At 45.6% G+C, this 13,522-nt stretch overlaps 1 protein-coding gene across 3 annotated transcripts in view; it reads right to left on the bottom strand.

Annotated features, from left to right (window-relative positions):
- The window catches only part of FLNB (filamin B), a 125,489-nt gene that overhangs the window by 20,557 nt on the left and 91,410 nt on the right, over positions 1-13,522 (bottom strand). Inside the window, exons 27-35 of one of the 3 annotated variants that reach the window (XM_080926592.1) lie at positions 13,187-13,343; positions 12,080-12,269; positions 10,233-10,480; positions 7,062-7,133; positions 6,262-6,364; positions 5,465-5,605; positions 3,310-3,438; positions 2,381-2,554; positions 459-617 (exon numbers count right to left, since the gene is read on the bottom strand). In XM_080926592.1, coding sequence (XP_080782718.1) covers positions 459-617; positions 2,381-2,554; positions 3,310-3,438; positions 5,465-5,605; positions 6,262-6,364; positions 7,062-7,133; positions 10,233-10,480; positions 12,080-12,269; positions 13,187-13,343 — 1,373 coding nt within the window. The remainder of the gene's footprint in view (positions 1-458; positions 618-2,380; positions 2,555-3,309; positions 3,439-5,464; positions 5,606-6,261; positions 6,365-7,061; positions 7,134-10,232; positions 10,481-12,079; positions 12,270-13,186; positions 13,344-13,522) is intronic. The other 2 variants (XM_080926593.1, XM_080926594.1) reach the window with 2 other exon arrangements.

Raw genomic sequence — 13,522 nt, 5'->3', positions numbered from 1 at the left:
GGTCAACTTGACACAGTCTAAAATAATGTAGGAGAAAGACCCTATGCATGTCTGTGATGGATGGCCTTTCTATATTAGGTTAACTGAGATGGGAAGAGCCAAACCCAATGGAGGGCTCACTCCATGGGCTAGGGTTCTAGACTGTATAAAGATATAAAATCTTGCTGCCTGTCACATAATAATTTCCACTGTGACGGGCTGTATTATTTACACCTTACTCTGCTTTTGCAGGGTCATTTGTCACAGCAGTGAGAAAACTGACCAATACAGCCTATTCTCAAAATTAAAAATGTGACTGTCTTATGTTGCAACAACCCAGCATCCACAGATGTTAACACGAATGGGGAGGCATACATGTAATACGAGTTTACTGTAGCATCCTTCAATGAACCACCTACTTTCTAAGGAGTCTAAGCTCCCCACCCCACACCCCACCAAGCAGGCAGCCCAAAGCTCACCAATGTGGTTGTTGGGTAGCCTCTTCAGCAGACAGGGCTCATCACGTCCAGATGGGGCCTTGATACTGGCTGTCAGTGTGCTGAGGTCAGTCTCACTGATGTCCAGAAGGAAGTCAGCAGCTGAGCCCAGCTTCACTTGGGAGCAGCGTCTGCTATCATCTGAGAGAAAGCAACACAGTTCCTATGACGTGCTGGGATATCTCTGGCTGTTTAGAGCACAGTCTACGTGATGCTTGGAGATGCGCAGTCACGAATGTCTTCCCGCAGGTGTATGACCATCACAGGAGGATGATGGGTGGTTATGACGGGTTCAGGAGGAGACATGGAGCTGGAAGGAACCTGAGCTACAAATCCTTGTGAACTGACTTTTAAAGGAACCTTGGACATGAAGAACTAAACTAAATATCTATCCCTCACTCAGTAAAATGTGGATCAAAGACATCAAGACAAGACCAGGAGTTTGGAAACTGCAGGAGAAAATAGTAAAAAAAGACTCCAATAGCACAGTAAATAATCTCCAAATTGACAAATGGGATTATGAAATTAAACAGCATTTGCACAGCAAACAAAACATCAGAGAGAAGAAACAGTCTATGGAATTGGGGGTGGGATGAGATGGGGACGGGGTATAACCTTGTCTACACACCAGGCAGGGAATTAATGTGTATAATATAAAAAGAACTGCAAGAAATTAGTAAAAAAAAATAATCCAAACAATATATGGGTTAATAAGAGTTCTCAAAAGAAATACAAATGGTTAATAAATCCTTAGCCTGCAGAAAAAATAATGCAAATTAAACCTACTCTTTTTTGAGACAGGGGTTCTCTGTGTAGCTCTGGTTATTGTAACTCTCTGTAGACTAGGTTGGCCTCTAACTCAGAGATCCACCTGCCTCTGCCTCTGGAATGCTGGGACTAAAGGTATTCACTGCCATTGCCACTGCCACCACCTTAATCTGTCTCATCCCAATCTGAATGTCTACCATCTGTAACTCAAAGAACAACTATTGCTGATGGTTGGGATGTAAACTAATGCTGCCCTCTGCGAAAATCAGTGTGGAAACGTCTCAAAAGCCTGAGAGTAGATTTACCATTTGACCAATTTCTGCTACTCCTGAAAGACTCTAGGCCAACATACCAGAGACACCTGCACATCCAAGTTCTCTGCTGCTCTATTCATAATAGTTAGGAGACAGAACCAGCCTAGAAGCCCATTAGCAGATGAAAAGATAAAGAAAACAGGCTGTGTATATAGAATAAAATAATATTTAAAAAGCTAAATCAGGACACCTGCAGGAAAACAGATGAGTGGAAATTAGCTGAAGTCAAGCCAACTAAGAAAGACCAACACCCCATGCTTTCTATCAGATGCTGTGTGCGCACACGTATTCTCGCACACATGTGTGCACACCAACGGGAGGCAGTTCTCACTTGCTGCTGTGCCTTTGGCCATTTCCCAGAGAACCTTGATTTGTGTGTGCATCTTCCAGAGAACCCACCATATGTTCCAAACTAAGCAGGCAGAACAGAAGCTGGGAGCGTAGGTTATGGAATGGAATAAGTTGCCTGTGAATACCAGTGAATTGGCTAATGGCCACCTCTTGGAGCTTCAGTTTCTGACCAGTAGAAGGAACAGATGTCTTATGTAGTAGGCTGCTGATAGGCCTCTTCAGTTCCTGCACTCTGCTGTAAGCATTGCCTTGATGCCTCGTTCTGAGGGCTTGCTTTCTGGTTGCTAACTCTTGCTTTTTCTTTGTTGTGAGAAAAGGAGGATTTAGGCAGCTCCATAAAACTTAGGTTTCACAAACATGGGAGAAACCAAGTGCCAACCTAGCTTGCCACCCCAGGCTGAGGAGGAGATGGGTGGGGCAAGGCAGAGCTCGACCACCCATGAGAAATTCCTGTAAGCTGGATAACCCTACCTGTGATCTTGGCAGTGAAGGGGCTGCCAGGGATATGCTTGTCATTGTACTTGACCAGAATGCTGTAGTCCCCTGGCAAGGTGGGCAGGTAGGTCACTGTACATGTCCCATCTTTGTTGTCAATGCAACTGATCTCTGCTTTTGAGGGTCCTTCAATAGCCAAGTCCAGACCACCTAAGAGAGAGGGTATGGAGAGAGGGCAGTCAGAAAGAAATACTTATTTCTAGATAGACAGTATCTCTGTGGGGACCCTGACACCAGGGCCAGCAGACTCACACATCCCATATGGGAATCGAGTCAAAGCAGTCTTCAGAGGAAAACCTAAGGAAGCAATCCCTGCTTAAATAACCCCAGGGCTCTAGGGCTTGAGAGATACGGATGAGACAGGGTGCTACGCATCAAGCACACACAGGGTGGGCTAGCACAGACTTTCACAGTGCTCAGGGTGAATGCCACCATCAGAGCCACAGGCTGAGGAATCTGTGAATACTGTGGTTAGCAGAGCACTTCAGCTACAATGTACAGCTAAATAACTCGTGGGAGGTCCTGAGGACCGGCTAGCAAAATGAACAAAAATAAAGCCATTTTCAATCAAAAGCCCACTTGAATTCTCAGTGAGTCACATGAAATAGCTCATAATACAAATCTGACTCAGTCACAATAGAATTTAAACATTTCTGTTTTGAGCAGGAGATAGATTTTTCTATGAGAGAAAATAATGAGACAAATAATACCATATAAAATGATTTTTTTCCTTTTTCTTTTGAGATACAGTCTCCCTATATGGCTCAGGCTAGTTTTATACTCCCAGTCTCAAGAGATGCTTCCTCGTCAGTCTCCTGGGAATCTGGGACTACACGAGCTCTACCATTCATAGCATGTTTCAAAAGGAAGGCTACACACGCATAAACATGCAAACCATGCAGTACCTTCTCCAGCATCCTCTGTGACGATCGTGAAGGTGGCAGTTTTGTTGGCTACTCCATACACAAGGCCTGGACCATATGCTGACACGCTCCCACTGTTGGGGTAGTTCACATAGAACTGCAGGGGGCTCTCTGAATTTGCCAAGGACAAAGACAAAACAGGGACTCATTAAGTGGTAAGTGATAATCAGATAATCGGCAGTATATTAAAGTCCTCCCAGCAGGAGAGTCTGTGACTCTTTGAAGCTGTTCTAGACCAGAACAGGGTGGAGAAACTGATGCAGGAGATTTCATCTCAGCTCAACAATGAGAGGGACACATCTGCATCAGGGAGGTAGAAGTCGCTTCCTAGCAAGAAGGCTATTTGTTAATGCAATTTGAACTCTAAGGCCTGATCTAAGAAGCTTCCTTAAGGAAAGGACCCCACAGTGACCCTGCTTGCCCACTGTTACTCTTATCCCTATTTAAAGCTCTTTAATCTCCAGGATTCGGTGCAAACCAGGAAATCATCTGGGGTTAGGGGGCGACCTATGTACAGATTAAAGATCCATGTGTATTAACTTCAGAGGTTAACCCATGGTGTATCACATTAGAGACAAAGTATCTTTATATATAAGACTGGTATATTCCAGAGCGGGTGGTCTGAAACCTATGTAAACCTAGAATCCATATAAAGGTATAAAGAGAGAACTGACTCTACTAAGCTTTCCTCTCACTTCCACATGTATACCTTGGCATGTGTGACCATATATATCACACACACACACACACACACACACAGAGAGAGAGAGAGAGAGAGAGAGAGAGAGAGAGAGAGAGAGAGAGAGAGAAATAGAAAAGAACCACTATGTTGTTCCTTTAACAGGATAAATCTAAAAGCACCAGTAAGTACATTGGAGGCACATGAAAACGTAGTCACACTGGCAACAGAGATGAAGGCTGAGGGCCAAGAAAGGACTTGCTGTTTTTGGTACTTTCATTGGATAGCCCAGGCTGGCCTCAGCCACCTGAATGAGTTTATAGATATCTAGTGCCTGCCTGAAGCTTGAATCATGACTGTTCTTTAAATTCTGTATCTATATCATTAGAATACTTAAGCAGAAAAAAAATTGCTTTACAAACCAAGAAGTATATTTAACTCATGCCTCAAAAGCCTAATTTTTCCAAAAAGAAAACAGATGAAGAATATGAAGATTCAACCCACAGAGAATTAGAAAGACACAATATATGGAAAGCTTTCTCATTTCATTTGCAGGAACAAACACCAAGGTACCATGCATTTTCAATCACCAGACTGATTCCACAGGGCAAGCCCACAGCACGGCAGGTGCTTTCTTTCACTACTCGGACCCATATGGAACAGCCCCAGGAAGGGCACTAGGCTACAGGCCCGCATCTGCCCAGAGTGCCAACAAGAGAGGCAACAGCAATGGCAGAAAGAGCAGAAATGCTCCCCAGCGGGAGACTGGAGCATCTGCAGTGTCATCCAGATGAGGGAGAGCTATGAACCAACCCTGCACAGCTTTCCTGGACGTGCTGTCAAGAGAGCAAAGGCAAGGACAGCTGATGTGAGTACCCACCCATTTCTGTAAAGGGGGCTGGATTTTAAAATATGTGTTCTTACTTGCATGCAGTCTTAAATTTTTTCTAAAATTGAACATAAAATTTACCAATAATCAATCTCCAGGAGGAGGCAAAGGGAGGTTATAGGTATGATCACATTACCTACTCAAAATATTAAATTAGTAGAAATGTAAATAATTACAAAGACTAACTACCAACATTACACCTGTTCATAGGTAGGAAACACAAGCTAGGTCTCTGTATAGGGGCCATCTGTCTTCTGAGCCCTGTGTCTTAGGGTATAAGCCTCTCCTAAATCCCATTACTTCTCAGGGTCTTGCAGGCCAGGCCAGAAAGCCTCATTTTTTCTGCCTCATTGTATCTGGCCACACTTGACAGTTATGCAGATACACAACCATAGTCATACGTCCCTGTACCCTGGCTTAGGAGGCTGAGGTGTATTCTCTCTTCAGTAAGCACACTCGCAGGCTGTTTTTGGAATGAACGCCAATACAGCGTTCTTGGATATACCTTGGAGAGCTCCATAAGTCTCCCAGATGTCCAGGGGACTGGAGAGCCGCTATACCCCACTTACCAGGGATGTGGCTGCCCATGTACTTGATGTGCATCTCATGGAGGCCAACTTCAGTGGGGGCATATCTCACAGTGACTGTGCCATCCTTGTTGTCTACAATCTCAGGTGTAGCTTTCTTTCCAGAAGGCATATGCACCTGGCCTGGAGGGCATAAAGACACAGGGCAGTGAGCTCACTGGTGGCCCACAGAGGTCTTCACCACAAAGGTCAGACCCCAGAACACTCATGCCGGGAAAACACCCAAGTCCCCCTGTTGGAAAGCTGAGTCTGCCTTGCTTTCTGTGGCTTCCCTTGGTTTCCATAAAATACAGCAAGCAACCAGCTCATAAATAATACATAGTGACTCCAACGTGCCAATGAAAAATGCAAAGAGGTTCTGAGAAGAGCACAAACCAATAAATAAGAGAAGCAGGAAAGGAGAGGCTAGGCTAGGCTCCCAGAAAGGGACTGACACTACACATTCATGTGACGATCAGGTTGTATTTGGAAAGTGAGTGGTTAGAGAAAGCAGGGAAAAAGAAACAGAAACCTGGAAGCCAGTGGTATCTAAACAAAGAAGTTCTTAGCCTGAGGAGAAACACAAGCTTCCTCAATAATGTAATGCAAGCTATAAACAACCACCTCTTCAAAGAAACAAGTTCTGCATCTTTGTCCCTGGGGAAGGAGCCAGGTATGAGGTGTGGAAGTCACCTCCCCAGCACTGCTCTGGGGTTCAGATGCAAAAACAGATAAAGAGTAACGTGGATCCCCCCCAACACACACACACACACACACACACACACACACAAAGGCTTTACCTGTGATTTCTCCTTTCCTAACAGCAAATGGAATCACCAAGTCAAAGGGCTTGAAGCCTAGGCCATTCATGTCACTCACTGGGACATAGGCCTCTTCCGTAACCTAAAAACACGAGAAAGTGTTCACTTGGTAAAATGAACAGCAGTGTGGGCTGGTGGAGCTATGGGGGCAGAACCCTGGGAATTCTACAAGGCAATGAGGCCTGAATCTGGGGGTGCGGCCATGAGTATTTATGGGCTTTGTGTGACTGGGCATGGGCAGAGTTGGAAGACCCCAAGAAGTCCAATGATCATTCGCTTGCTCTACATTGTGCTTGTAGAATTCCCAGTATTGCCCACAGGGAAATGGAGAGGGAAGAGAGCAATGTCTGAGTACCAAGAGGCTCCACACCTGAAAAGGTTAAGTTGCTTGTGGCCTGGAAAAGAAGGTGGGTTTTAAGTGGCACAGAGTGGTAGCGGGTGGCTTTGCCCCTAGACAGAAACCAGATGCACAAGTAGCAGCTTGGAGTCAGGAGGAGGCCTGCCAACAGCCGTCCGTCTTGCTCTTTAAACGTGGGGGAAAACCGCACTGAGCGTGATCACAGGCATGATGGCTGGATTCATGGGGAGCAGGAGGTGACATGAAGGTGGATCTTACAGAGAAAGTGGGGTTGTGATGATGCGGTGATCAGTGGGGGACACACCAACGGCCAGGACACCAAGGACTTAAGCGATTCCCCACAAGCAGACAGCAGCTTTTCTAAAATGAAGGCTGAATAAACCCAGAAATGCAAAAAGACAAAACGAAAACCAAAGTGTACCCAGGGCCTGAATCCAGGGGGACATGCATTTACCGGTGCCTCCTCCATGGCTGTGACTTCCCCATCGGTGGCCTGGTTGATGGCAAACGGAGGTTAATTGGGAATCGTACCAGAGGGATAGTATTACCCAACATCCTACAGCTTGAGTGCTATCCCCTCCCCCACTTTCCCAACAGGTGCTGGTTATAGTGGATTTTTTTTTTTTTTTTTTTTTTTGAGACAGGCCTCTCATGTAGCCCAGGCTGGCCTCAAATTCTTCATGGTCTCCAACGATGGCCTTGAGCTGCTGATTCTCCTGTCTCCATCTCTCAAGTACAAGGCTTATACAAATGTGCTACCATATCATGTAAGAGCAGTAAGTTCTTACTGCACTTCTTAGAGGGAAAGCCGGACTCTCTGCAAATGTCACAGGCATTTTTGTCCTTTGAGTCCACAGTTCACAGTAAGGAATGTGCACAGGCGTTTGACCAGAGCCACAGGTGACCATAAAAGACAGAAGCCGGCTTGGTGGCTGGTCAGACTGGCCAGGGGTAACAGCAAGTGACTCTAGACAGATTACTATGGAAGAGTATCCGTGCAGGCTTGGGGGAAGCCGGCGAGCATTGAGGCTTCATGTTATGATCCCTTGCACAAAACTCTGTGTAAGCAGAGAAAACAGACAGCAGTCATCCTGACACAGAGTCTGGGGAGAAGTGGGTTTTGTTTTACTCAATGTCTTATTTTTCGGATCTGTGAGGAACATGTGTGTTCATGTGAACACAGCAGGGAACAGTGTAGAAGCCAGAGCTCCACACATTTGTTTCTTTCTAGTACTTTCCACTGTACCTTTTAGCTTTAGACATATTGATTTGATGCGTAAGAGTGTTTTGCCTGCGTATATGTGTGCACACCAAGTGTGTGCCTGGTGCCAGCAGAGGTGAGCATCTCTCCAGCCAGGGTTACAGATGGTTGTGGGGACTGAGAACCAAATTTAGGTCCTCCACAAAAGTGGGAAGTGCTCTTAGCCACTAAGCTCCTACAGCTAGTTCTTGAGGTTGGGTACTGGGCTCTCACTAAACTTCAAGCCCATTGATTGGCTAGATTAACTGTTTAGTAAGTACCTAGGATTTTCCTGTTTCTGCCTCCTGAATACAGACATGTGCTGCCACACCCAGATTTTTACGAGTGCTGGGAATCCCATCTCAGCCCATGCTTGCACAACTGCTTTACACATGGAGTCATTTCCCTGACTTTAATCACTGACGTGACGGTTTACTTCTTTCTTTCATTTATGATGTAGAGGTCTTAAGATCTGTTCAGTAGATTTTAAAAATGATTTATGTGCAAATATGTTTTGCCAGATGTGTATCTGTGTAAGGGTGTCAGATCTCCTAGGACTGGAATTTCTGACAATTGTAAATTGCCATGTGGGTGCTGGGAATTGAACCTAGGTCCTTTAAAGAGTAGCCGGTGCTATTAACTGCTGAGTCATCTCTCCAGTCCCAGTCATTAACACGCTTCAAAGTTTTAGCACATTCATTTAAAAAAAATGTCCAGCTTCATGCTCCTGATCCAACTGACCCAACAAGGATGGGCCCCTCATCATCATCCCCAGCTGTAACACGGAACAAAGGAGCTGTGTACTGTGCCGTCTGCAGAGACGGCTTTTCTGACATCTAGCTTTGTCTCTAGGGCCAATTTTGTGAGAGGCCAATTCACAACCATGTCACCAACAGGAAGGTCTTTCAAGATTGTATATACATTCTTGCCACTAATACTTCTCAAAGGTATCAATTAGGCTGCTTATCCATGAACCAGCATGTTACACATGTGTGACATACTTAACTGAGCAAGCCTGTGGTCTCCCTAAGGCATTTGCTAGTCAGGTGTCCATGTTCTTCCAGTTTTGAGCCTTCAAAGGGAGATTTGAATCACAAAAGGGGTGCAGTGAATTCCCTCAAGTTGTAAGCACTCAGGACTTAAGGGATGCTCATTTCTAATGAGTCTGGAAGCCTCCACTTCAGGCCTCTGGCCCTCTGCTGATGTGGTCTTCAACATTTTACCTTGACTTTCTCACTAGGACCTCAGCTTCTTCTTATCCCAGGCCATCACAACAGCACTGAGCTCTCTGCCCAGGGTTGTTGCTCTTCCCTAATCTAACTAACAAGGTCATACCTACTAGGGGATAAACACCATGTAGCACAACTACAACTCCGAACACTTTTCTAAATAGAACTGACATTCTCACTGCAATACTTTCTCCTCCAGAGAAGAAAAAACTCCCAAATGGACAGTGTCCAAAGTTGACAAGTGTTTACATATTTGAGATATGAAAGAGCTTCCAGACCTCTGGCCGGATGTTTATAGCTAAACACACATGGAGAGAAAAAGAGAAAAGCTACAACAGATTGTAGATGGGAACAGGGTCTGTTTGGACTTCTGTTTGGAATGGGCTCTTTGTGCCCTTCTCCAGTGCTATACAACATAAAGTCATCAGAAAGCACTTCACAGGCGGTGGGTGGAGTCTGGTTACTAGCAGCCCGGGATCTGTGGTTGGGTAGCTGTTCAGCATCAAAGGATAGTGAGGGAGCCCACAGGGCACCTGATAGCTGTCTAGACAGGGCAAACAGGGCTTGCTTCTGAGGCTTCTGTGGTAAGTCTGTCATTGCACCAGCTCCTATGGAAGACCCTTAATAATTAGAGAAGATCTAAAAGGCACCCAGGACTGAAAATTAAAGGCTTCAGTTATTCGTCAGCCAGAATGGTCACACAATAGTTCCTTTCTATTCTAGATCTTTCTGGCTTTAACAGACAACACACATCCCCCTTCTGAATCTCACGCAAGCACAACTGGAGGTTCTGTGCATCCTGAAATAGCAGTGTCAAGTGTGTAGATAAGAGCATGAGGACCCTTCTCTAGCTGCGGAGATGGGAAAAGAGGCACAAGTACTTTTCCAACTGTTCTGTGAAACTGTCTCCCTCTGAGCTGGCTTATGTGAAGACATTGCCTAACTTCCTTGGCATGACAGATGCCTCCATGACTCAAAGAAATTTCCCTCAAAATTGTTGCTTCTAGAGATAATACCTAGGGTCAAGGTTGTAGGGGAAGATGGCTGAGTAAGGGCTCAACAAATGACGTTTGTGACTGTATCTGCTAGTAAGAGCTGGCTCAGGAGAAGGAACCTTGCTCACCATGACTGTGAAGGGGCTATTGGGAATGTCAACGCCTCCAAAGCGCACATAGATAACATAGGTGCCTGGCTTGGCAGCAGTGTAGAAAATGTCATAGGTGCCATCTTCATTTTCAATGACGTCAGCCTCAGCCTCGGTGCCATCTGGGGTCAGAATCACGCAGGTGACTTTCCCCTTCCCTGCAGTCTTAGCGTCCACTACAAAGCCCACTTCCTCGCCAGTTTTTACAGTGGGAGCAATACCAGGACCTGTAAGAAAGGTCAGAAGGAAATCAACGCATTGGCTGTGGACATTTGCCGCGGAACAGGTCATACTATGTTGTGTTGTCCATGTCTGTGAAGATCAGACCTTTACTGTTGCCAGACAGAGGGGCATCTCAAAGATCACTGGGAAGGGTTAGTATCTGGACGGAGCATATTTTGGCTTTGTAATCCCTTCCCAAATAACAGCCAGCCAGTCAGCCTGTCTTTCTGTCTCTGATTCACAAGGAGTATAACAAATTATACAAGGAGAAAACGCATCTGTCAAAATGTGCAAAGCACAGAAGGACAGCAGGGAGTGCTGAGAAAGCTGCTGATACAGTGGGAAGCAGAAGAGGAGTGAGTGCAGCTGGTTGAGAGGAAGGCTCCAACCGACAAAACAAGAGCTGAGACCAGCAGGTACCAGCAGCCCAAGAAAAATAACTGCAAATTCAGGGGAGGAAACAGTTTTGTTAAGCCAGAGGTCCCTAGATCTCACTCCACATGCCCTCAGCTGGTTGTTAGGAACTGACACAGCCTGGTAGTGGTGGTCTGGGCAGTGTTTTCCAGTGTTTGCACTGGGTGAGATGAAAAGGGTCAAGGTTTGTTATGTACAACCTTGAGCAGGATGAGGTACAGAACAGATCACATCAGATCACATCCATATGTATGTATTTGCATGTGTATGTATGGGCAGTTCTCTCAGTACATGGGTTCTGGAAACTAAACTTATTGGCAATTACTCCCATCCAATGAGCCATTTTGCCAGCCCAGGTCTCATGTTTTAAAGTCTACACTGAGCTGCACAAGTTGTTCTTAGAAACAGGAAGGTACAACACCAGCTAGACTGGTGTAGATATACAATCCCAGCTCTTGGGAGGCAAGGTGTGTGTGTGTGTGTGTGTGTGTGTGTGTGTGTATGGCAGGGTTGGGGGGAAGCATCTGGCAGCATTCTCAACTACAGGGCAAGTTTGAGGCCAGCCAAAATACATGAGACCCTCCTCCCTTTTTTAAAATGGGGAATACATTGGACTGGTAAGATGGCTCTGTGGGTAAAAGTATCTGCATTCCCCTTGATGTAAGCCTGGGACCTGAGTGTGATGTGCACAACCCCACCCATATAGTCAAGCAAGCATGTCTAAGAAGCTGAAGCAAGGGTGAGGGTAATATAATCATTGGTTCTGGAAAATCCTAAGTTCTTCCACGTTTCTTCTCCATTGCTGAGCTACATAAGACACTCTTGAATGACTTCCAAACAAATGAGCCCACCACACACAGAGGCAGAAACATGCTGCTTCTCACAGTAGTTTCTGTCAGAGACTCCACTGGTACCCCCACCTCAGAAGTAAGAGGCCCCTTGACTCTGACACCACATTTAGCATCTCTCCTGCCTGACCTTACCCCATCTGTGTCATAACTCCTCTATGCTATCTCTGACACCTGGAGATGACTCTATAATTTAAATGTTCTCACCTCCAAAAATCTTCACTCTGTATGTATGACTGGCTCCCAGAGAGCCTAAGCAACCTTCTCTGATCACACAGCTATTACGTGGCACAGAGAAGGCCAGAACACATACGCCCAACCCTCACCTTTCCCTGCACTCACCTGTGGCCAAGCACTTGCTGGCATCGCCTGTCTGTGTGGCCCGGATACGGTAAGGAGAAAGTGGGATGTTGTCTCCACCGTAGGTGACCCCAATCATATAGCGTCCGGTCTTATCAGGGATATAGGTAACAGCGTATGTGCCATCTTTATTGTCGTGGACAGTGGCTCTTTGAGGCTTTCCCTCTTGATCCTGTAAATCACAGAACAATGGTATTTGGAATGCTGCTATCAACATAGAGAAAACAATCACAGCAAGCCACGCTCTGTACTTGGCACCTCTACAGGTGGGAAGAGACAAAGTGATTTCTTGGTGTGACCCTTTTCTGTTGTTTTTGGGTAGGGAAAGAAGATGGCCACAGACCACACCATAATGGTTTGTCAAATAGTATTTGAGCATGACATACACTGAACTACAAAGACATGGCAAAAGCTTACAGTTCATCTTTCCTTTCCCTTCCCTTCCTGTTACAAACAGAACACTCCTTAGCTAGGCACACCAAATTCAAGACTCCACATGCTATAGCAGCTTAGCCACCAGGCACAACCATGTGACAATGAGACAAAGGAAATCTCGTAAGACTGCTTGAGACAGATCATCCATCTACGAGAGCCATTTTCCACTCCTGTCTTCCTTTCTTCTGATTCACCTATTCCTGAGGACCAGAGAGCACTGGCAGGCTCATACATAGTCCATGAGAAGACATTAAGGACAGAGCGACACACTATGTCAGAGATGCTGGCTTTCTTGTGAGTCATAGAGCACTTAGGTGGCCTACCTCTGGCTTCCTTCCCAAGGAAGGACAGTCCCATGTTAGAAGTTCTGTGGTATGTAAAATTTTAGCTGTAACCAACCCAATAGGCAATTAAAACATTTAAAATCAGCATAAGAGATACAGTAACACAGAGCAACATAGTCAATGCAGAAGCTCAGATGAGCACCTTGTTCTCCAGTGGAGATATTTACCCATAGAAGCCCCAAAAACATGTACACTGGGGTAGAAATTAGTCATTAAACTCCTGTTTTTATCCCTTTCCAGAATATTAACTCTTACTAGCAAGGTTTGGTTCCACCCCTTCCACAAATACAACAAAACAACCACAAGTTACCGTGATCTGGACAGCAAGTAGGCCTTCACCAGCATCTCTGGCATCAATGGCGAACTCTACAGGTAGGCTGGCGGGTACCCCATAGGCACTGAGGCCAGGCCCAGAGGCAGTCACTTTGCTTGCATCATATGTGGGAAGGACCTTGACCTTAAAGGGACTTGACAGACACACAAAAGCCTGGTCAGTAAGGATGCAAGTCAGCCCTGCCCCATCTGATGTCTCTTATTCAAGGAACTAAGGTTGAAAGGAAAGTTTCTATAAGAGGTAAGAGAGAGGGTTTAATAAAGGACCAGAGCCATGAGACAGTAAACAATCATAGCTTCCCTAGGAACCGAA

Source organism: Micromys minutus (genome assembly GCF_963924665.1).
Source record: "Micromys minutus genome assembly, chromosome: 12".
In the NCBI taxonomy this organism is placed as follows: Eukaryota; Metazoa; Chordata; class Mammalia; order Rodentia; family Muridae; genus Micromys; species Micromys minutus.
This window is presented reverse-complemented; position numbering and strand designations above follow the sequence as displayed.